The sequence below is a fragment of the Eublepharis macularius genome, chromosome 9 (assembly GCF_028583425.1).
Source record: "Eublepharis macularius isolate TG4126 chromosome 9, MPM_Emac_v1.0, whole genome shotgun sequence".
NCBI lineage: Eukaryota > Metazoa > Chordata > Lepidosauria > Squamata > Eublepharidae > Eublepharis > Eublepharis macularius.
In genome coordinates this window covers 102,321,072-102,343,597 of record NC_072798.1, presented here as the reverse complement: position 1 = coordinate 102,343,597, position 22,526 = coordinate 102,321,072, and the positions used below count along the sequence as shown (strand labels likewise).

The 22,526-nt window shown below is 47.3% G+C and overlaps 1 protein-coding gene across 1 annotated transcript in view; it reads left to right on the top strand.

Moving 5' to 3' along the window:
* Nucleotides 1-300: 300 nt before the first annotated feature.
* HGF (hepatocyte growth factor) overlaps nt 301-22,526 on the top strand; it is a 114,932-nt gene continuing 92,706 nt past the window's right edge. The window contains exon 1 of the mRNA XM_054987801.1: nt 301-1,045. Coding sequence (XP_054843776.1) covers nt 301-1,045 — 745 coding nt within the window. The remainder of the gene's footprint in view (nt 1,046-22,526) is intronic.

Below are 22,526 nucleotides of genomic sequence, written 5' to 3'. Positions count from 1 at the left end.
TTCCACAGGGCTCCTGCATAGTAGGGTTGCCAACCGCCTGGAAGTAAATTAAAGAGTCCAGCCCTTTTAACAGAGGGGGGGGTGTTGGTTCCCTCCAAGCCATGAACAGCATCAGCTGCCCTTTCCTACATATTATGCCTCTGTTAAAAGGACATTTTTCTCCAGGCCTGCTGGCAACCCCACTTGGAAGAAAGGTCTGTGTCCTGAACTAGATGAGATTTCCTGCCAAGGTAGAAAAACTGAAGGGAAGTTTTAGGAGGGATATAAAGGGACGCCGGATAAAGGCGCTGTGGGGCGGTGATGGCGAATCCTGTCAGCCCCTTGGTGAATTTCAAGGGGATGCAATCTTCTCCATCCCCTGCGGAGAAAAAGCTGCCCACGTCGAATTCCTGCCCGCCGGGGTCCGGGTCCGAAAGCCCGGCAGGCAGCCCCGGTCCAAGCGCCTTGCACCATTTCAGGGGACAGCGAGGGAAGTTTTGCGCGTTCCGGTGCGCTGGCCGAAGACTTCTAGGCTCGTGGAAAGTGGCCGGGGTCGGGTCGGGGCGGGTCGGGGCGCTAAGCCAAGGGGCTTGGGGGCAAAGCCTCCCCGAGGCCGCCGGGCCGCCTGCGCTGGAGCCCGGCCCAGCTCGGCCTCCGCAACAAACCCCCTGCACGTGGAAAAGTAGCACTCCAGCCCCCTCCCCAGGCGCCGCTGCGCTTGCTGCCCGCGGGGCTTCGGAGCGCCGCCCCTGCGCGCGTCCCCCGGGGGGCTCCCCGCGGCCCCTGCGCGCCGGGTTGGCCGGGGCGAGGGCGGGCGGGCGGGCGGGGAGGAGGCGGCGCGGGGGGCGATGCTGCGCGTCGGGCCGGCGCCTGCCAGGGAAGCGCGCCACCAGCCGGGCTCGGCGCACTCCGCGCAGCGCGCCTCCCCGCTCGGCCGGCCGCGCAGCTCCTCCGGACTTCCCCGCGCGGAGCTCGGGCGCGGCGGCGCGAAGAGCCCCGATGTGGCGCCCGGCGCTGCTGCCGCTGGGGCTCCTCCTGCACTCGCTGCTGGCCGGGCCCTGGGCAGGTGAGTGGCGCGCCGGCTCGGGGCACCCGGCGGCGGGGGGCGGCTCTGCTGGCGCGGCGGGAGGGGCATTGCCAGGGCGCTGCCAGCCTCCGGGCAGCCGCTGCCCGCCCGCCCGCCACCCGCTCCTCACTGGACCCCTTCAGGCGTTCCCGGGACTGGAGGGGCATGGGGAGGAAGGGCCAGGCGTGTTCCGCCCGGACAGGTGGAAGGCTCCCCTTTGCCGACTGGCACGGGGTCAGGAAGGTGCCCGGCGGTGGGATCGGGTGCCCGAGCCTTCGTCTCCTGGGCAGGGACCGGAAAGGAAAGGGAAGCTCCCCCTGCCCCTCGCCAAGCCGGGAGGCGCGTCTTGCCCCGCGGGTCTGCTTGGAGGCGCAGCTCTGCGCTCCGGTGGAGTCGCGCGGGAGCCTGCCGTTGCATCGGCTCGCCGTGCAAGCAGAACTGAGCGGCGCTTCGCCGGGCGTTTCGAGGAGGGCCAGCCTGCCCAGAGAGCCCTTGGCAAGGCAAGCGCTGCCCGGCTCGTTCCTCGGCGCTGTCCTCGGCCATCGGCTTGAGAGGAAACATCTGGCCGCCGCCGCCGCCGCCGCCGCCTGACAACTTCTGACAGGCTCAGCAGGGCGAAGGACCGCCGGGTGGGCACACTGGGCGGCCAGGGACCGGGGCTAGACCGCGGGGCATGCCCTTGAGCGCCCGGTAAGGTCCGCCGCCTATTTCTGGAACCAGTTAATGAACGTTTCAGCGCCGGGCCAATCGCGTTCCGGGAAGCGGGGCAAGCAGGAAGAGCGAACAATATGCAATCAACAATTGGAAACTGCTGAGCGGATAGTTTCTTTTCGGAGATTCTTCGATGGGACTGTGTGTGTGGGGGGGGGGGGGGGGAGGATGCTTCTAGAGGTCCTCGTTTTTGTTCTTTTCCTCTTCTCTGAACAGCAGGATTTGAGTCCAGTAGGACCTTAGAGGCCAACAAGATTTTCAGGGTATAAGTTATCTGAAGAAGGGAACTTTGACTCTCCTTGCACCCTGAAAACCTTGCTGATCTGAAGAAGTGAGCTGTGACTCCCGAAAGCTCCTACCCTACCACAATTTTTGTGAGTCTCGTAGGTGCTACTGGGCTCTTGCTCTTTTCTCCTGCTGCAGACAGACTAGCAGGGCTAGAGCCCATCTTGACCTGAAAACCTTGTTGGTCTCTAGGGCGCCACTGGACTCAAATCCCATTGTTCTTCAGCAGACTAGCAGGGCTACCCTCTGAAACTCTCTCCTCCGAAGGCCCACTGTCAGATAACAGGGCTGCTGCATATTGCAGGACAGATAAACAAATTCTGTGCAAGTCAACTTACGCCCCAGTAGGCATATAATCATCTGGGGGAACAACTGCAAAAAAACCAGACGGATGCATTTTGATCGTAAATAGGTTTGAACTGATAGTGTGATGGAATCATTGCTAACCCCCGAGATTATTTCTACAGCTCTATCACTCCAATACCAAGTGTCTTTCCTAAACATTCTTCCGCCAATCACTAGCTAGAGCATCTTACGTTTTTGTGTCATTACAATAGACTGAGGGTAGCAAACTGGTCCCAGCATCTTTCTCTCCGGCCTCTTTCTGCTCTTGCTCACAACTCTATTTGACCCATCCATTGATTGGCCCAGCTAAGAAAGGCGATGTCTCCTCAGACAGCTGTCCCAAACAACTTGGATTTAGTTTCAGTCTAACTTGCTCATAGGGTAAACCGCTCAAACTACAAAAAAATGAGAATAATGCCAAGTATTATTTTAAATGTATGTATTGATGTGTGTTATAATTTTTGACCTTAATGTTCGGTTGTTGTGTAAAGGTTTTGGCTGCTGTTAAAAGTTACGGTTGTAACGTTAGTTCTTAAAGCTACCAACGGGTGCTGCTCTTGTTGACTACCGTCATAAAATATAGACATAAAAGGTCATTCTTGCATAAGCATGGTCTTTACTCAGCTTGTGTATTACTGTGTAGCTTGTGTTTAATAGTATCTGACTGGCCCAGTTTTAATTGGGACAGCGATTGCCAAGTAGGATTGTATATACTCTAGCCAAGAGGGGGATTTCTGTTGTGAACATAAAATGTACACTCACCCTTTTAATTTTAATACATGGTTACATCGTTTTGTTTGCTTGAGGCCACAGGAGGAAATGGCGAGAACTGGAATAAAAATGCATGCTGACTTATTTCAGCTGGGTGAGTGGGGCTGGCTTAGTTCAATATCTCCCCATTTATACCAATATAAATCATAAGCAAAATTGAAGTGAATATGTATATAAAATCTGCTATCTTTTTCTACTGAGACACTGACTGATAGTTTAGAATTGCTCTTCAGGAGATTTTCAAGAAGTGTTCCTGGTTTTAACCATTCATTTTTTTACCTGTTCAGCAATCATAATAGGTAAAATGAGTCAATGAGATCTCTCTCCTCCACTTCAGGTGGTTGATGGCTCATCCTTATCCTCACAACCACCCTGTGAGGTAGGTTCATTGGAGAAAAATTATCTAGGCCAAGGCCACCCTATGGCTGAGCAGGGCATTGGATCTGCCTCCATAGAAGTTCCTTTTGGAAAAAGCATTGTTGTTGATCCACCTTCAGCCACTGCAAAGAAGACATTTAAGGTGTGGCTCTCATAGTAAGCTTTGAGCTGGTGGCAGTTCTAGGTCTCTGGATCAAAGACCAGATCAACATTATAGACTTAAATTGACTTTATGTGGAGTGTTCTGCGGAGTGTTCATAGTTGACTTATGGCAACCGCTAGTGGGGTTTTCATGGCTAGAGACGAGTCTTCTCTACTGAGATATCTTACATGAGGACTCTCAAGTGTAGGGAGACGCAATGTTAGCCAGGAAGCATAATTTTAAAAGACAGAGCCTTTGGCTCTGTCAGTTTCATCTCTCTACACAGAAGTGGCAGAGATAGCTCCTCAGCGGGTTTGTTAATTTCATCTTTGCCAAGGGACAGGAGAGGTGAAATTGACAGAACTTTCAGGGGGTTGAAGATGAAACTATCAAACCCTCTGAGGAGCTATCTCTGCCACTTCTGTGTAGAGAGGAGAAAACTACACTTCCCGGCTAACAATGCATCTCCCTACGTTTGAGCGTGCTCGTGTAAGATGGCTCGTGTAGAGAGATGACAGAGGTGGTTTGTCATTTCCTGCCTCTTCGTAGTGACCCTGGTCTTTGTTGGAGGCCTCCCATCCAATTACTAACCAAGACCAACCCTGCTTAGCTTCTTAGATCTGACAAGATCAGGCTTACCTGGGCTACCCAGGTCAGGGCAGATTGACTTTATACCAGTGTCATAGCATAGCTTCCGCCAAAGAATCCTCTGGCTTAACCTGATTGAGGGGGTGTTGAGATCCTCCATAGCACCTTCCAGGGGCCTGGGGAGAGAAAATGATTCATCAAATAATTTAAATCCTGTCCCCCGTCCTCTTTCTAAAGCTATCAAAATGTTTGAGTGGCAGTCTTTTGGCTTTCATAGCCAGGTGTGGCGGTAGTACTCCAGAAAGTGGCTAAAAATTTCTGTTTCAGAAAAAATTTGATCTGCGGATGGTGCTTGCTTGCTGTCTTTTGTTTGATGGTTTTCTGTGGCTTTAACTAACTGTCACTGATCTTTATTGTACAATGCTTTGATCACTTTTTAAAGCTGGAAAGGTGGTCAAGAAACTGCCCTAAATCAATACACGGAAGTAGGATTGCATCCATAATGGCATGGCCAGGAGCCCAACGGATCTTTGATGCCCCATGAGATTTAGGGCCAAGCTACAAGTGACGAATGACACTTGAATGACACTTGACACTTGAATGTCATTCGTCACTTGTAGCTTGGCTCAATGACTCTGACACTCTTCCCCCTTGAATAGAGAAAAGAATGAGAAGATTGGAATAGACTTTTTATTTCATTACTGTGGCAATGACGTAAAAATAAAAGTAGGTTTTTTATTGATTTTTCAAAAAATCTTTTAATTATAACAATTCAAACAGTTTTTGAGTTGTAACCCTTTTGCACTTTGTGTAAGCATGACAAACTTTGCTTTATGTGCTTTGGCAAATTGGGTAATAAGTTGACACAAAAGTTTTGAAGATACTTTAGATGCAGAGGAGTTAGCCGTGTTAGTCTGTGGTAGCAAAATCAAAAAGAGTCCAGTAGCACCTTTAAGACTAACCAATTTTATTGTAGCATAAGCTTTCGAGAATCAAGTTCTCTTCGTCAGATGCCTGATACAGAGACTGGTGTCTCTGTATCAGGCATCTGACGAAGAGAACTTGATTCTCGAAAGCTTATGCTACAATAAAATTGGTTAGTCTTAAAGGTGCTACTGGACTCTTTTTGAAGATACTTTAGGTTCTTTTGAAATGGCAGCCCATCCAAAACGTATCTTGGTGTGTCAGCTTTCAAGTTCTTCAGAACTCTTCATTGGGCTTACATCATAATCTTTAGCTGGATAAAAACTCCTGGAGAACTTGAGAGCTTGAACATCACTTGGTGTCATTTTACAAGAGAGAATTTCTCCCCCCACCCGCAAACACACTATTTTTGTAACATCCAGTCTGATCAAGAGTTCTGGAGAACTTGAAAGCTCTCACACTGTTCTGTCTCGTTTTGATTGGTATGACTAAAAGGTATTAAACGGATTTCATTTTTGTCTTTAGATATTACCTTTTCCCTTGGACTGTTCAGAAGTTGGGGGGGGGGGCTTGATACATATTTTTTTCCTGTTTTTCAAAGTGATGTGTGCCTTATATCTGCCTGCCTTCAATGTTACCTGTCAGCCCAGCATAAAGTTAAAAACAGAAGGATGTTGAGAAAACTAGCAAAAAGAAAGATGTACATGGGACATTTAAACACCGGATTTCAAATAGTGTTCCATCAGTTTCTACAGGGAATTTCTTAGGGAAAACTATCCCGTTACAACAGAAACCAATCACACAGAATTAAGTATGGAACACCAGGTTTTTCCACTTTGCCAACCATTTATATGAAATACTGATTTAAAACAATGTAACGGGTGAGAAGTTCCCCATTTCTAGGTCTTAAAATATCTTCATAATCTAATAATCCAAAAACTACTTCCATTTTCTCTTGCGTTCAGTAGAGAAGTTTGCATAGCACGGGTTCTGTATAAGAGAAAAGGTGCTATTCTTAGGACAGTTTCTTGGGTGTAAGCCAATTAAATAACATTGGGTGTACTTCTGAGTTAGGGTTGCCAACTCTAGGTTGGGAAATCCTGGGGATTTGGGGGTGGAGCCTGGGGAGGGTGGGGTATGAGGAGGGGAAGGATCTCAGTAGGGCATAATGACACAGAGCCCACCCTCCAAAGCAGCCATTTTCTCCAGGGGAACTGATTTCTCTAGTGAAGAGATCACTTGTAATTCCAGGAAATCTCCAGGGCCCACATGGAGGTTGTCAACCCTGTTCTGAGTAGCATGCTCCTAAAGTCACTCTCCCACCCCACCATTTTAAACTGGGGAAAAAACCCAAGATATTAGCTTTTAAAAAGCCCCCCAAAGGACTTGGTAAATGCTCAGAATGGCTTTTTCAAAGAATGTAATGCCATGGATGGAACATGTGCGGCAGGGAGACTATTTAATTTTCTAATGTGCAAACCAAATACCTAAGCCATAAAGGTACTAGCCCTTTTCAGACATTTGATTTGGTTGTACCAACTATGTTTAATAGGAATACATGCTCCTCGTGATCCTCCCAATATGCGCAGTTGCCATTTTTTGTGAATGACAAGCAACATACCTTTCTATGCATGTACCCTCAAAGATCCAATATTTTGTTTGCAGATACCAAAGCACAGAGGTTCCTGAGTTGCTTTATTCACACAAACCACCAACCAATTGTGTCAGGAGGAGGCACACGTTCTCATTATGTTTGGTTGGTATGGCAACATGCATTGTCTGAAAAGGGCTGCAAGCATCTGTAACTTGACCACTGGCCCATCTGGGACGATATTGTCTACTCTGAATGACAGAAGAAGGCCTTTCATTGCACTAGCCCAAGATCCTTTGCTTAGAGGTATCTGGAATCAAACTAGGAACCTCGATCATTGAACCATAATCAATACTCGTGTTCAGGGCTTTTTTTCTGGAAAAAGAGGTGGTGGAACTCAGTGGGTTGCCCTCGAAGAAAATGGTCACATGGGTGGTGGCCCCGCCCCCGATCTCCATTCAGAGGGGAGTTGAGATTGCCCTCCGCGCCGCTCAGCGGCGTGTAGGGCAATCTCAACTCCCCTCTTTCTGGAGATCAGGGGGCGGGGCCACCGGCCATGTGACCATTTTCAAGAGGTTCTGGAACTCCGTTTCCCCGCGTTCCCTGTGAAAAAAAGCCCTGCTTGTGTTCCATCACAATCCCTTTTCTAGAGGGGAAAAATTGGAGTTCTGCTCATGACGGGACACACCCTGCCCAGTTAAAATGTCCTGAGTCTTGTCGGATCTCTTTTGTGACGCTTGCACCCTCTGGGCTCACGTAAGGGCCTATTTCCTTAACCTGCTCTGATTTATACTCTCAGCCGTAGATAATCATTTGAGGGTTTGCTACCAGGGGTGCCAAAAGCAGTTCTGCCAGTGTGAAGGCTGTATTCCTTTTGGCTAATGGAATCCGTTTTGTGTACGTTGTCAACAGCTGCTTGTCTGGGTGGTTCCCTTCTTTCACTCTGGTCTGGTTCCCAGCATTATCTTTGCTTTAATGACTCCCTCACCCCATTTTTAAAAATCTGTGATGCTGTTTCTGTGGGACAAGACAGCACAAAGAGTTAGAAGGGTCAAGATGAGGATGTTTCACAGAAACAGGAAAAATCACGCTCTGAAATGAAAGGAAAGCCTCTTAGCAGGGAGCAGCTTATCTCTCAGTTTGCAGTACAATCCAGGGCTGGGACAGAAATGTGTGCGCTCTCTTACAGAGAAAATTGTCCCAGCTTCGGAGAGCTGAGGGATGTGTGGGTGAGGGCCACTTTTCATGACACGTTTTGTTCTCAAGTCCTGGAACCTGATTGCTCTGACCCAGATAGCCCAGGTAAGCCTGATCTTGTCAGATCTCAGCAGGTAAGCCGGGTTAGCCTTGGTTAGTAGTTGGGAGTCCTCCAACAAAGACCAGGGTTGCAGAGGCAGGCAATGGCAAACCACCTCTGTTAGTCTCTTGCTGAGACAACCCCACCTGGGTCACCATCAGTCAGCTATGACTTGAGCACCCTCTCCACCACTCCACCTAGAACCTGAGTGGCAGCAATAATCATCAGGGGAGTGAGGGTGCAGGGATTAGCGTTGCCAACTCTGGGTTGGGAAATTCCTGGAGATTTGGGGGTGGAGCCTGGGGAAGGCAAGGACTTCTGTGGAGTGTAATTCCACAGAGCCCACCCTCCAAAGTTGCCCTTTTTCCCACAGGAACTGGTCTCTGTAGACCAGAGGCTAGTTGTAATTCTGTGAGATCTCTACTCTCCATGTAGAGTTTAGCAATCCTAGCATGGATGCCATTCCCGTCTGTTCCTGTGCCACTTGCTGGTTCTGCTATGGCAGGAGTGTGTTTTCCTGCATCGTAGAGTTGCACGGTGGCATGGGCTTGTAATTTGTGCACAGTGCATGCACCATTATGACATCCTTGTACATTTTTATGTGTGCATTAGGGTTGCTGTGAAGTCTGTTTTGGGAAATGTCTAGATTTTTGTGGGTGGTGCCTAAGCAGGGCAGAGTTTGTGGTGGAGAGGGGGCTTAGCAAGGATGTGGCACCATAGGGTCTGTCCTCCTAAGCTGCCATTTCCTCTAGGGGAACTGATCTCTGTAGTCTGGAGATCAGGTGTAATTCCTGGAGAGTTCTAGGCCCAGCATTGAGATGAGTCACTCTAGTGTACACCACGGCCTGTATATGCACTCTGATAATTTCACAGGATGTGTCAGCAAAGGGGTCAGCATATTTGAGAATTATTTCACTCCTCTTTGCGCCATTGGTGAACATTTTGTGGATCAAAGCAGTAGAGTCTGTGCAGAAAGCATTTGGCAGGGAATGGAGAAATGGGCTCGCTGGATCAGGGTCTGGGTTCAAGAGGAACCTGCTCATGTAATGCAACTTCTCTATGACCTGAATGTTTGGGCAGCACAGACATTCTTTTAGACCTGCACAGCCAGTTGCCCAGTTTTGAAATACCTAATATTGGGCTCCTTGCTCTAGTTTCTTATCCTTCTGGCGCATGAAGCCGTATGTGCCACCAACCTCCAAGGCCCATTCTCGACCATGATCAGACAGAGAGGGGCAAGGCCCTCTGCTCGCAGCCTTCTGATGGTCAGCACACGGTGAACCTCCTCAACTGCCCCAGCAGCAACACTGCCTTCCTGGTCTTTTTCAGCCAGTCTCCCCCCATCAGCCCCTTGTTCCAGGCATAAGAAAAAGCAAGCCTTAAAGTAGATGTATGGAGGTAGAGAGGAACCACAGAAGAAGAAAGTAGTGGGGATTCTCAGGCCGTGAATTAATTACTTTGCATTCCTGCAAGTGGGCGTGGAATTTGCTGCTGTGTGCAGAAGTGCACAGTGGAGCATTGTGCCCCTCACTTCTCTTGTTCAGAAAGGCAATGGGAAAAGTAGGACTGTTACAGTACAATTCTAAGGAGAGTTACTATCAGGGCTTTTTTTCTTGGGAAAGAAGTGGGGAACTCTCACCTGGGACAACTCCTGGCAGGAGGTGGCACCCCCTCACTATACGTGCATGTGCAAAGCATGCATGTGCTCCCAGGACCACATGGTGATGAAAGTTCTGGGAAGTGACATCGTTGCGCACGGTGCAGCTGCCTCTCTGGAAGAAAGAAAGAGAAAGGAAGGGAAAGAAGGAAAGACATGGAAAGGTATGGTAGGAAGGAAAGAGGAGGGGAGGGAGGAAGGAAGGAAGGAAGGGAAAAAAGGAATGAAGGAAAGAGGAAGAAAGAAAGAAAAATGAAGGAAGGAAAGAAGGAGAGACATGGAAAGAGAAAGAAAGGAAAGGAAGAAAGAGAAAGAAAAGAAAGGGAGGGAGGGAGGGAAGGAAAGACATGGAAAGAATGAGAGAGGGAGGAAGAAAGGAAGGGAAAGAAGGAAAGAGAAAGGAAGGGAGGGAGGAAGGGAAAGGAAAGGAAGGGAAGGAGAGAGGAAGGGAAAGAATGAAAGATATGGAAAGAAGGAAAGAGAAAGGAAGAAAAAGAAAGACATGGAAAGAAGGAAAGAGAAAGGAAAGAAGGGAGGAAGGAAAGAAGGCTTCAGCTGGTAGGGGGAAATCACTCACCTGGCTGGTGGGGAAAAAAGGCATATGAACAGGCCTCCTAGGGTACGCTCCAGGCATAGTGCGACGACATCACTCACAGGAATGACATCACTGCACATGCCCTGGGAGTGCCCCCAGGTTTTGCACCAGTCCGATTCAGCCTATTTAGGGGCCTGATGCAAAGCCTGGGAGCACTTCTGGGGCCTGTGCAATGACATCACCCCCGGAAGTGACATCATTGTGCTGCGCCAGGAGTGCAGACATGCTTTAGGCAAGCGTTAAAAGAAAGTAAAGGTAAGTACCAGGTTCCCCACTCCTGCCAGGAGGGTAAGGGGAGCTGGTAGCTCTAGGTATGGCCACACACTTCCTTTCAACATTTGTGCACACAAGTCAGTATATGATTGTTATAGATGATACTGTCATGCTTTTTCCTACACAAAGAGCTATTCTTTGTGTAAGAGCCAGTGTGGTGTAATGGTCAGTATATCTGACTAGGAGAACAGGGTTCATATCCTCGTCCTGCCAAGAAGCAAACTGCCAGACCTCTCAGCCTAACTTACCTTACAGGACAGTTGTGAGGATAAAATTGGGAAAGAGAACCAAGTACAGAGCTTTAAGTTCCATGGAGGAAGGGTGAGATAAAAAATGTGCTAGACAGAAATGTGTGGTATTGGAAGCAAGCCCAAGTGTGTATTCCAAGTGCTTACTCTTAATATTTTTTAAAAAAATCTGTGATGTGCTGTGAAAACTCTCACCCACACCATATCTTCTTTCCCATCCCCCTCTTTCTGGATCTGCTCCTGCTTTCTCACAACCAAGCAATGATATTTGTCTCAAACGGGAGAACTAGCAGCCCTAATGATACTTGAGGGTATGTGGTCTTGGCCTTCTTCCCCAGAGGAAAAGCTGCCTGTATGCAGCCATCGTATTTGGGCTTTCCCCTTCTCTCTACAGGCCTGTTCCAGTCAGAAGTAGGATGTCAAGAGAATCTGAGTCACCCCAAAGGGTGGTCGTAGTGATTCTGGGGCCCTGGGCAAAACTCCAGGATGGGGCCCCAGAATCATTGCCAAGCAATCCCACTGAGCCCATCCTAGGCCTTATCACGGGGCAGGCTTCACCCCATCGGAGGTGGGTGTGAGTGACCACTGCTGGCTGACAGAGCCCTAGATTGGGCAGGCATGAGAAGTGGCAGGAATCTGCTCTTTCCCTCACCTCTGGTGATGTGGGGCTGGGACTACCCTCAGCATGAGGCCTGGGGCAGCTGCCCCCGTTGCCCACTGGCTAAGACCATTCCTGGTCACCCCATCAGTTTCTGCGGACATCAGGGCCAGCTGCAGGGTTCCTTGGACCCTCAAGCCCACAGGGCTCATGGCCCCTTTAGGTCTGTCCCCAACTGTGGTTCAGTTCTCCTCCCTCCCTCCCTCCCTCCCGTGGCTGTCCTTGTATCCCACATTTGTGCTGGCCTCGTTAAGCTCTTTCCCAGTCTCCCCTCCATCTGGTTTATGCTGATTTTGGTCTACTTTTCTACTTATGTTCCTGCTGCTGGTGGAGTCTTAGTTTATCGGCTGTTGGATTACTTTTATTTGGTTTGGTCTGTTTACATTTGAACGTTAGTTATTTGAGTCTGTTGTAAGCTGCCTTGAGCAGCTGGCTGGAAAGGTAGTGTACCCATTTTGCTAGGCAACACTGCCACCACCATTGTAGCTGTGCTTCAGGGAGAAAAATACAACTTTTCTACAATCCCTTTAGGCTCATCAGCACTGGCAGAGCTAGCTAGGGTGGTAAACTCCAGGTTAGGAAATTTTTGGAGATTTGGGGGTGGAGCCAGGGGAGGGCAGGGTTTGGGGAAAGAGGGTCTTCAGCGGCAGGGTATAATGCCATAGAGTCCATCCTCCAAAGCAGCCATTTTCTCCAGGGGAACCGATCTATGTCATCTGGAGATTAGTCATAATTCCGGGAGATCTCCAGCTGCCACATGGAGGCTGGCAACCCTAGACCGAGCAGACACACGGAGGACTTGTTGCAAGGTTGCTGGGGCTTCGGAAGTGGACCCTTTTTTGTTGGTTTGTTCAAAACATTTTTATGCTACATTTCCACTCAATTTAGGATTCCCTAAGGAGGCGAACAATTGAAAAAATTAAAACAAGCTTTTAAAAGGCACAGTATAAAGATAATTAAAAACTACAATTAAACAAAACAAATAAAATCACACAATTAAAAACAATAGGAAGGAGGGTGAGGGAGGGAATGCCAAATGAAACACAAAAGTCTTCACCTACTGGCACCCTTTTCACAAGTTACAGTGAATGCCAGGGTTGCCACAGACCTCCCGCCCACACTGCTGTTGCCCATTGCTGCTCAGCTGGGCAGCGGGAAGAAATTTCCCCGCAACATGGAGGAACAGATAGGCACCCCAAGAATGAAGAAACCATTTCCAGTGCAAATAAAAAGTGATGTCATCATGTTGGGTGACACTCTAGCATTCACCGAAAACACTTATGTTAAACCACAGAGTTTGGGGATAATGTTAAAGGGCCATCCCCAGTGTGATGTGATGGAAGTGATGTCATTTGTACTGGGGTCACTGATTGCCTCCCACAACAGTCAGTCCCTGCGACCCCTATCTCCTGTCAGTTGTAATGTCTGGCAACCCTAGTGCACACACATGCAGTCAGTATACAGTGTACATTTGATTTTTCTTTATATTTGTGGTTAGTAATTTTTATGACATTCAATGCATGCACAGTTTAATGTGTGATTGAAAGCTCACATTTATACAAATTCTTGTCCCTGGTTTCATTTGTAAAGTGAATGCGTGTTGTCTCTTGCATATAGATGCAGGAAGTACAGTATGTGTGCTCAGTATAACACGAACAATGGTAATGATAGAGTGAGAAGACAAATCTGGGGAGAGAATTCCATAGTTTTGGTGCCATGATTGTGAAGGCCCTAGAAGGAGGCAGCTGCATACAATTCTGGGAAGCAGAAGGTGGACCTCTTGTCTCCAAGTAGGAGGGTGCTTTTTGCCCTTGACATGTCCCCACCAGGCCAGCTTCTAAGGCCAGCTCTGCTGTGGCAACTGGCATGAAGTTTGGGGCTGGTGATGCAGTGAAGGGGCGGCAGCATGGGTATGTTGACATCACATTAATTCTATTATTTTTTATTTTATTTTATTATTTATTTTTCCATGCAGTCCGCCTTTCTCACTGAATCTCAAGGTGGATTACACAGTATGGGCCAGTACAGTTAATTTCAAAGGCATTTCAATAAACAGTGTAATAGGGTATATGCATGCAAATTTGCAAAGATTTAAAACCAACAGAAATCTGATACAGAGTTCAAGAAATGCCGAAACAGAAAATAAGCAATTCTAAGATTGACATATGAAATAACATAGGATCTACCCAGTAGGATCATACTTACAGCAATAGCAGTAAAGACTGCAGTACAACAACAAAGTCTACTGTCACCCCCTATCCTTTTGCTGATGCATCCCTTTGAGACAACTTCCTTTTATTACAGGCCTCTTACAACAACAACAATATTCGATTTACATACCGCCCTTCAGGACAACTTAACACCCACTCAGAGTGGTTTACAAAGTATGTTATTATTATCCTCATGACAATCACCCTGTGAGGTGGGTGGGACTGAGAGAGCTCCTAGAAGCTGTGACTGACCCAAGATCACCCAGCTAGCTTCAAGTGGAGGAGTGGTGAATCAAATCCAGTTCTCCAGATTAGAGTCCTGCTGCTCTTAACCACTACACTAAACTGGCTCTGAGTAAAAACCCTTCTTGAATCATTCAGTTTTGCATCATTTGTGGAAAGCCGGGAGAGTGAGAACATTCATAACTAGAGATGGACTTGAACGGGGGAAAAAAACCCAAACATGATGTTCGTTGCCATCCACGAACAGGGACTCACGTAGTATCACGAACATGGCCCTGTTCACGAACATGTTCATGGTTGGCTGATCGTGGGGGCCAGCAGGCTCTCCTCCAGCCATCATCCAAGTTTGGTCAAGATCCCTACTGCACCACTCCCAGAAACCTGACCTGAGCAGGCACCAGGACAGGTACCAATAATAGATAATAGCTTGGCCTCAGAGCCTGGCAGCAGCCCTGGAACCTGAAGGGGTAGATCCCTACCGCACCACACTCAGAAACCTTACCTGAGCAGGCAGCAGGAAAGGTACCAGTAATAAATAATAACTTGGTCCAGAGCCTGATAGCAGCCCTGGAACTTGAAGGGGTAGATCCCTATCCCACCACACAAAGAAAATTCAAGCGCCAATGCACTCTCCCTGTCTCTCTCTCAAAATGCCAACAGCAACTGTCTCTCCCTCACTGTCTGCAAAACCAGAGCTGGGAGCCCCCCTCCTCCGTGCTCTTTGCTCCCTTGTAACAAATTTGGAACTCCACACTTGAAAGGAAGACCTGCCTATCAAGCTAAATTGGGCTTAGATTGGGGTTTCCAGGGCAACAGCAGGAGTTCAGACAGAGTTCAGACAATCCCTGCCTAAGTTGCCATGGGAATTGATTGCAGGTGCCCGACTGTCTGGCTTGATGAACAGCAAGGAAGGAGGCTTGCAATGACCACCTGTTTGTTTAGAATGGGGCCTCAAGAACAGCTTGTTCTTGAACAACAGATTGGGCTGTTCGTGGCTTTTTTTGGTTCGTATTGCTGTTCGTGCCCATCACTGTTCGTAACCTCTTCAGATATACTGTTCCATAAAGTGGGGGAGTCACCACTGGGAATGCACACGTATGCGCAGTTGTTGCACCCAGAAGTGATGGCATGTCACTCTAGGTATTGCCAGAAACTGTCTCCAGCGATTCCCAAAGTTACTCACCATCACTTTCATGTTTTCCCCTGAAATGATGTCATGCCTATGACACTGTTGTTCTTTTTTTAAAAAAAATAACATAGCCTAGCTCTGCTGCACAGAAGATTATAGGGTTGCTCCATTGCCACACCTGTGTCTCTTTGGGAAAGGGCTGTATCAGTGGTTCTGCTTTCCATGCAGTTTGAAAGCGTTAAAGCTGAGGGCGGGGGGGACAAGGCATAAGGTGGCATAGTAGATAGGCAAGCAGGAAGACTAGAGAGATCTGAGTTCAAATCTCAGCTCAGCCATGAAGGTCTCCAACTAGTTCTCCATCAAACCTATAGGACTGACGGGAGGATAAAATTGGATATGTCCCAATGTGAATATCTCAGGAGAAAAGGACATGCAGAGTGAAGATCGGAGAAACTGCTTGCTTTTATTTATTAGCAGAAAGTTGGCATCAGTTGTAAAGTGAGGACCTGCCACATAGGGGAATATCTGTTATACGTATTGCGGAGGCAGTGTAGATTATGGGAGCAGTTCTTTATTAGGAGAAAGCTCTATGAATATCCACCTCAGAGCAGAAAACTTGCTGTTTTGCAGGCACACCAGAGGAACAAACCTCTGTGTCAGGATACCCTACAGAACCCATTCCTGGAAGAAGAAGAAAAGGGGATGTCACTTTAGGCCGAGGCTTTCCAATGGAATAAAAGAGCCTTGTCTGTTGGTGCCATTATCTGAGGCTGCCTGATGCTTGGGTAGTCCCTGTGGATGGCATCTGTGAGGACAGACGTTGCTGAATGAGAAAGCCGGGCTCTAGATAAAATCTTTGCTTTGTTTTTGGCTCATTTCTATGGCTAGAATTTTGGGGAGAGAAACAATGCTAGTAAACAGTAATAAAATGACACAAAATGCAGCTTCAAAACGTTCTAAATAGTCAACAGTTCTTAGTAATCTTTTTCGTCATTGATTTCCACTAAAATCAGCTGATCTTGAACTCCATTTTGTTAGCTCGGGGTTGGTTTGGACTATACTATGTAAACCTAGCAGAGTATCCAAGGCCCCCAAAGTACTAGTTCCACTCCACTACATACTAGTTAGATCTTGTCTGGAGTCCTGTGTCTGATTCTGGGTGCAATACTTCAAGAAGGATGTACACAAACTGGAACAAGCTCAGAGCTGGATTACCAGGCAAACATGGCAACCCTCAGGAGACACGGGGGTGGGGGTGGGGCGCAGGGGGGAGGTGGAGTCCAGGCATTCTGTGTCATGCCGACACTATGACGTTGCTTCTGGCATGATATTAAAACCATAGCTAGAAACAACAACTTGTTGCAAGGCTGTTTGAGTCAGTACACTGATCAGAAGAGGTGCAACTATACACAATATAGTTTATGCATCACAAACTTTTCATGAATCCTTGAGCATCACCCGAATGCTTCTGGGTTTGCACTGGAAGTGACATTGTGGCGTCGGTACAATACTGACTCCCGCCCCCCCCCCCCCAGTTTGCTCCCACTACTTCCTGGAGAGGCAGCGGGAGCCAGAACTGGAGCCCAGAACTGGAGGCCTCCCTCCAAAGCGGAAAGCCTGATCATGCTGGTTCAAAAGATACCAATGAAGAGGTCTGGCAGTCTGAAAGATACGTCCTGAGAGCAATCATTGAGGGAACTGAATAGGTTAGTTCAGAGATGGAAAGACTGAGGGGAGACATGACTGGGTTCTTCAACGGTCTGAAGTTCTATCACATGGAAGCAGCCGAGGATTTGTTTTCTGCTACTCCAGAGAGCAAGAGTTGATCTAATGGGGTTAAGTTATTAAGAGACCTTGAAACGCAAGAGAACTTCCTACCAGATGTGGTGGTTTGACAGTGGAACTAACTAATGGGAGGGGGGTAAGGTTTCTCTCACTGGGAAGACTGGACGGCCGTCTCTCGGGGATGCTGTTGCTTTGGTTCAGCACTGAGCCACTGGTTTACCAGGTGTCAGTTCTAGGGATGGCAGTCCATGGCAGATAGACGTACATCAATGGCATGGGTGTGGGCACACGTGACACCAGGCCCTTCCAGTCCTATGATTCTACGAGTTTCTTTTATAACTTGGCATTTGATGGATGATTAGTTTTATTTATTATTTTAAAATTAGCCAATCACTAATAGGTTACAAGCGGACACCCTTTTTGTGTGACTATTTAGGACTTAAACCATAGTGAACAGTTTATTTGAAACAAGACCTCCGATATCAAGTGAAATTCTTTTCTTAATCAAAAATATTTTCTTCAGCTGATGAATCTTGGCTAGTTAGTAGTTTTCTCTGTAGATAAATATCTATTGGCACTCCACCAACTAATGTGAAAGACATAACCTTTTTCTCTGGCACATCTTCAAATGTACTGCGTTCCAGGAAAAAAATCTGGAAAGTAGAGTATATATTTCTTATTTTCTAGATCCCTGTTCAGTCTCCTGTAGGCTGGCTGGAGAATGTAGGAGACTGCTTTTCTGCACTTTCTTGGGACTGTGTAGTTCAGTTTGTGTAGGATGTGTAACTAGTCCCAGTTTGTTATACTCTCACATTGCATTTGGTCCATCTCAAGCCTCCTTCACAGCCACATGGGAGCTAATTCTGTGCTTTGTGGTCCCTTGTGACTAGAACAGTGACTGGAACCAACTGAGTAGGTTTTTGAAAACTAGTTGTTACCCAACTGGAAAAAAGGTGGGTGGGAATAATTCCAAAGAGATAATTGTGTTAATCTGTCTCAACAGAAAGAAACAGGGTTCTCTACTGGGATATCCAAGACTGACAATTTTTTATTCCAGCATTTGTGGTAGGGATGCCACATATACATATGAACACCCATGAAGCTGTCTTACACTGAATCAGACTCTTGGTCTGTCAAGATCAGCACTGAACTAGTTTGTTGAAGGGACAAGGAATTAATGGACATAAGCCTGACATCAGAAACCGTAACATTCAAAAACCAGTGGGGGGACATTTTAACCTTCCAGGGCATTCAGTTGCTGACCTAAAAGTAGCAGTTCTCCTGCAGAGGAATTTCAAAGGGAGATTAGAAAAAGAGACTGTTGAATTGCAACTGATAACGAAGCTTAAAACAATGCATCCACCTGGGCTGAATCGAGACATTGACTTCCTGTCTCATTACCAATGCTAATTTCTCCACACCTACAACCCCTCTGCATACCTCACCCTATTCACTCACACCTGCCACTGTCATTCATCGGCTGTTATCATTCGGCTTCTGCAGTCACTCCACTCTCCAAGATGTAAGGACAGATGGACTCATGTTCTAGCTGTATCTGATGAAGTGAGCTGTGACTCACGAAAGCTCATACCCTGCCACAAATTTTGTTAGTCTTATAGGTGCTACTGGACTCTTGCTCTTTTGTATTGTCTACTTAGACTGTCAGTGGCTGTCCAGTGTCTTAGGCAGAGGCCTTTTGCTTTACTTACTACCTGGCCCTTTTAACTGGAGATGCTAGAAACTGCTGGAAAATGGGAACTTCTGCAAGCCAAGCAGAAGCTTTCCCACTGAGGCTTTTCCCCTCCTCAGCTCTGGGATGGAAAATTATTGGATATTTCAGTAGAGGAACCTGAGGAGGATGAAGTTTGAAGAGGGGTGGGACCTCAGGGGGTACAATGCCATAGAGCATGAAGGGCTGAGGTTCTTTCAGCTAAGATGGATTTGGTTATCAGTGGTTTGCTTTGAGTTTTATGGAGCACGGTCAAGGGGCTGCTATTGGCAATATCATTGAAACATTTTGTTCATAGTGATTCTTAACCTCCCCAACTTCTGTACTAGGGAAGGGCCAAGAGCCTATTTTCATAGTCTCACAGAAACATAAAGCTGAAGAGACCCCAAGGCCATCTAGTCCAACCCCCTGCACAATGCAAGAAATTCACAGCTAGCCCCCCTACTCCCCTAGTTACCCCTGCTCAATGCCCAGAGGAAGGTAAAAACTGTCAAGGATCTGGGCAGGGGGTTGGACTAGATGGTCTGTATGGCCCCTTCCAACTCTATGATTCTATGATCCCTGGCCAATCTGGCCTGGAGGAAAATTCCTTCCTGACCCCAAAGTGGCAATTGACATTATTCTGGACACACAAAGAAGGGCTAGAAGAGCTCATCCCTTCCTGCTCTCCCTCTCATAATCTGCCTAAGTTCATACCGAGTCTCAGAATCATCATTGCTGCCAGATGGCCATCAAGCCTCTGCTTACAAACCTCCAAATCACGCAGGGGCAGAGCATACCACCAGCGGAGTGGCAGCAGCACAGGCGGCTGGGAGGCCGCCCATGTCATTCGCCTGCTCTGCTGAGGGGGCAGCCAGCTTGCCACGCGCTCCCTGTCGTGTGGGGCAGGTGAATGGCGTGGGCTGCTGCTCAGCTGCCCGTGCTGCTGCCAGCACGCTCCCAGCGGCAGACTACCCCCTGCCCCCCCCCCCCGTCAATCCAGCCCTGTCCATGAGGGGTCTGGAGCTCTCCTGGAATTACAAATGGTTTCTAGACTATAGGGATCAGTTTCCCAGAAGAAAATGACAGCTTTGGAGGGTGGAATCTAAGGAATCACATCCGAACTGAGTTCCCTCCCCAAACTCTTCCCTTCCAATGTTTCCTCCCCCTCCCCCAAATCTCCACAAATTTCCCAACACTGAATTTGCAACCTTTTCGACCCCCCAAACATTTATTCCCGAGGTTGCCAGACTCACATGTGCGTCAGTAGGCTGCAGTGTGTGTGGAGAATCTCCCTTGCTTTCCTGTCAGTTTATGGGAGAGTCAGGAGTGGTTGTGTCCCTGCGCTGCCTCCCGATCTGTGTGCGCATTCTCACAGCCCAGTTCCCTCCCCCTGCCCTACAAACTCTCTCTTCGGGCCAGGTCTTGATACATTTTCTGTGCCTCAAGGAACCAGCCTAAAAATTTAGGCACCAGACTTTTCAGTCTTCAGTGTTTTGGATTTTAATGACCCATGTTTGCTATCACAAAATCTAATTATAGATGCTTCACATTTTCCCATAAATGTATTAAAAAGTGTTGTATTATGTAAATAAATATAGGGATAGCCCCACAACAAAAACCTAACCTCCTAACCCTAACTCTACCGCAACAACAACATTCGATTTATATATCGCCCTTCAAGGCAACTTAATGGCCACTCAAAGCAGTTTACAACGTGTGTTCACCCTGTGAAGTGGGTGGGGCTGAGAGAGCTCAAAGAAGTGCAACTGACCCAGCTGGCTTCAAGTGGAGGAGTGGGGAATCAAACCCAGTTCTCCATATTAGAGTCCTTCCTCTCTTCACAACTACACCAAACTGGCTCTCAGTGTAATTGAATATTGGAGGCAGTATTGAAAGCAGCTGCTTAAGGAATGAATGAATTCATCTACCACCACCTCTCTGGAATGATATAAAGTTCACATATAAATGAAGGATGACAAGAACTTCATGGAACAAAATATATTTAAGTGTGAAATGGTAAATAACAGGGATGCCAGGTCTCCCAGGGCCATGCCGGGGGGAGGATCAGGAGGAGGCAATAGGTACTTACCCTGCATGCATGCTCCTGCTCTTACCCATTGCACTGGAAGATGAAAGTCATTTTCAAGTACGATGTGGAACCTACTGGTTGCTCCAGAAGCTAATTCTCTTAAAATAGCCCCCCGACACTAAGTTTAGGGGTGATTTTTAGCAAATCAGCCCTCAGTGTGACCCGTAGCTTCCACATAGCGCTGGGAAATGACATCAATTTCTGGCATGAGGCAGAATTGCATGAACACTTTGTGTGTGTGCTACCTCCACAGGTGCTGCCCAACCATCAGCAAGATTTGCAATGGTCGTGGACAGGAGCTGGAGATTGGAGACCAGTTTATGGGGGGGGCGTGCAATTAGCTAGAAACATATACTAAGGTTTTACTTAGGGTTGCCAGATCCCTGTCGGGGAAAAACTGGAGATTTGGGGATGGTGCTTAGGAAGGATGTCACTTCATGATGATCCTGTGACATCACTTCCAGGTCAAATGATCGCAGATAGTGACATCACTTCCAGGTCACAGTCCCATGCCCCGCCCCTTCCTATGAACTCCCTCCTTCTTTCCAAAAGTCAAGTTTAAATTCCCCGTTTTATACCACCCAGCCCTGACCAATATTTTAATGATTTTCTTGGGAGAAATCTTGGACTAATAGTTCTTGCTTTCCCCAAACCAGTGAATTGATGCTATATTTTCATTTAATTTCACAAAAAATTCCATGCATACAGAAAGCTAGCAGGAAAAGTTTGCCCCTTCTGTTTTCTTGCCAAGCTACTTTTCTACTTGCAGGGGGTCAACACGGGGGAGCATTCCACAGTGTGATTCTCAAATGATCCATCACCTGCAGTCCATTCTATAGGTTTCTTTCACCTCATTTCCCTACATGTATGAGTCTGACAGGTGGGTTATCTGACTGCACCAAAGCTGAGTTTTCTCTTGTTCAACCTGTCCCAGAAGCATGTTTCATTTAAATCAATGGAACTGATTTCCTACTAAGACAGCAACCATTTAGAGAATGAATTGCTAGATTATGATATAATTAGAATTCTGATACAAAGCCACTATTCCAACACAGTGAAACGTGCTTAAAATCCAGTGAACACTGGACCTATGTGAGCTGAATTCTGGTTAAACTGGGATTTTAATCTGTCAGTAGCAAATGTGCTTGCATATTTGTCAATTAAAATTGGTTTGTATTAGGAGTTCAACATTGCGATTTCTATGTTTACCTGGGAGTAAGCCCCATTGAACAGAATAGGGTTTAGGTCTGAGTGGACATGCACAGGATTGCACCATTAGATATTGTCATCCTCTCCATTTGTTACAAGCTCTTGCCTGTATGCTTGAACTCTTCAGGCTCTTGTCATGTTGGGAGCTCTTGCTGAAGCACTCCTCACATGCACAGTGTTGTAATAGCTTGGTTTAGAAGTCACTACAATAACAGAAACATTCAGTGGAAAAGAGCAAGAGTCCAGTAGCACCTATAGGACTCACAAAATTAGTGGTAGGGTATGAGCTTTCTTTGGTATCTGAAGAAGTTCTTTTCCACTGCTACAGACAAACTAACACGGCTTCCCATCTTGATCTAGAAACATTCCAGAAAACTGTATAATTCACTGTAGTACACTCATATAGTCAACACACAACATGTTTTACTGTCATGATCTCATGGAGCTGCCTTATACTAAATGGACCCTTGTTCATTATGGTCAGTATTATCTACTGTGACTGCCAGTGGCCTCCAGGGTCTCAGGAGGAGGTCTTTCACATCACCTATGACTTGATCCTTTTGCCTGGAGATGCCAAGGATTGATCTGGGGACTTTCTGCATGCCAAGCAGATGCTCTACTATGAGACCACAGCCCAAAACC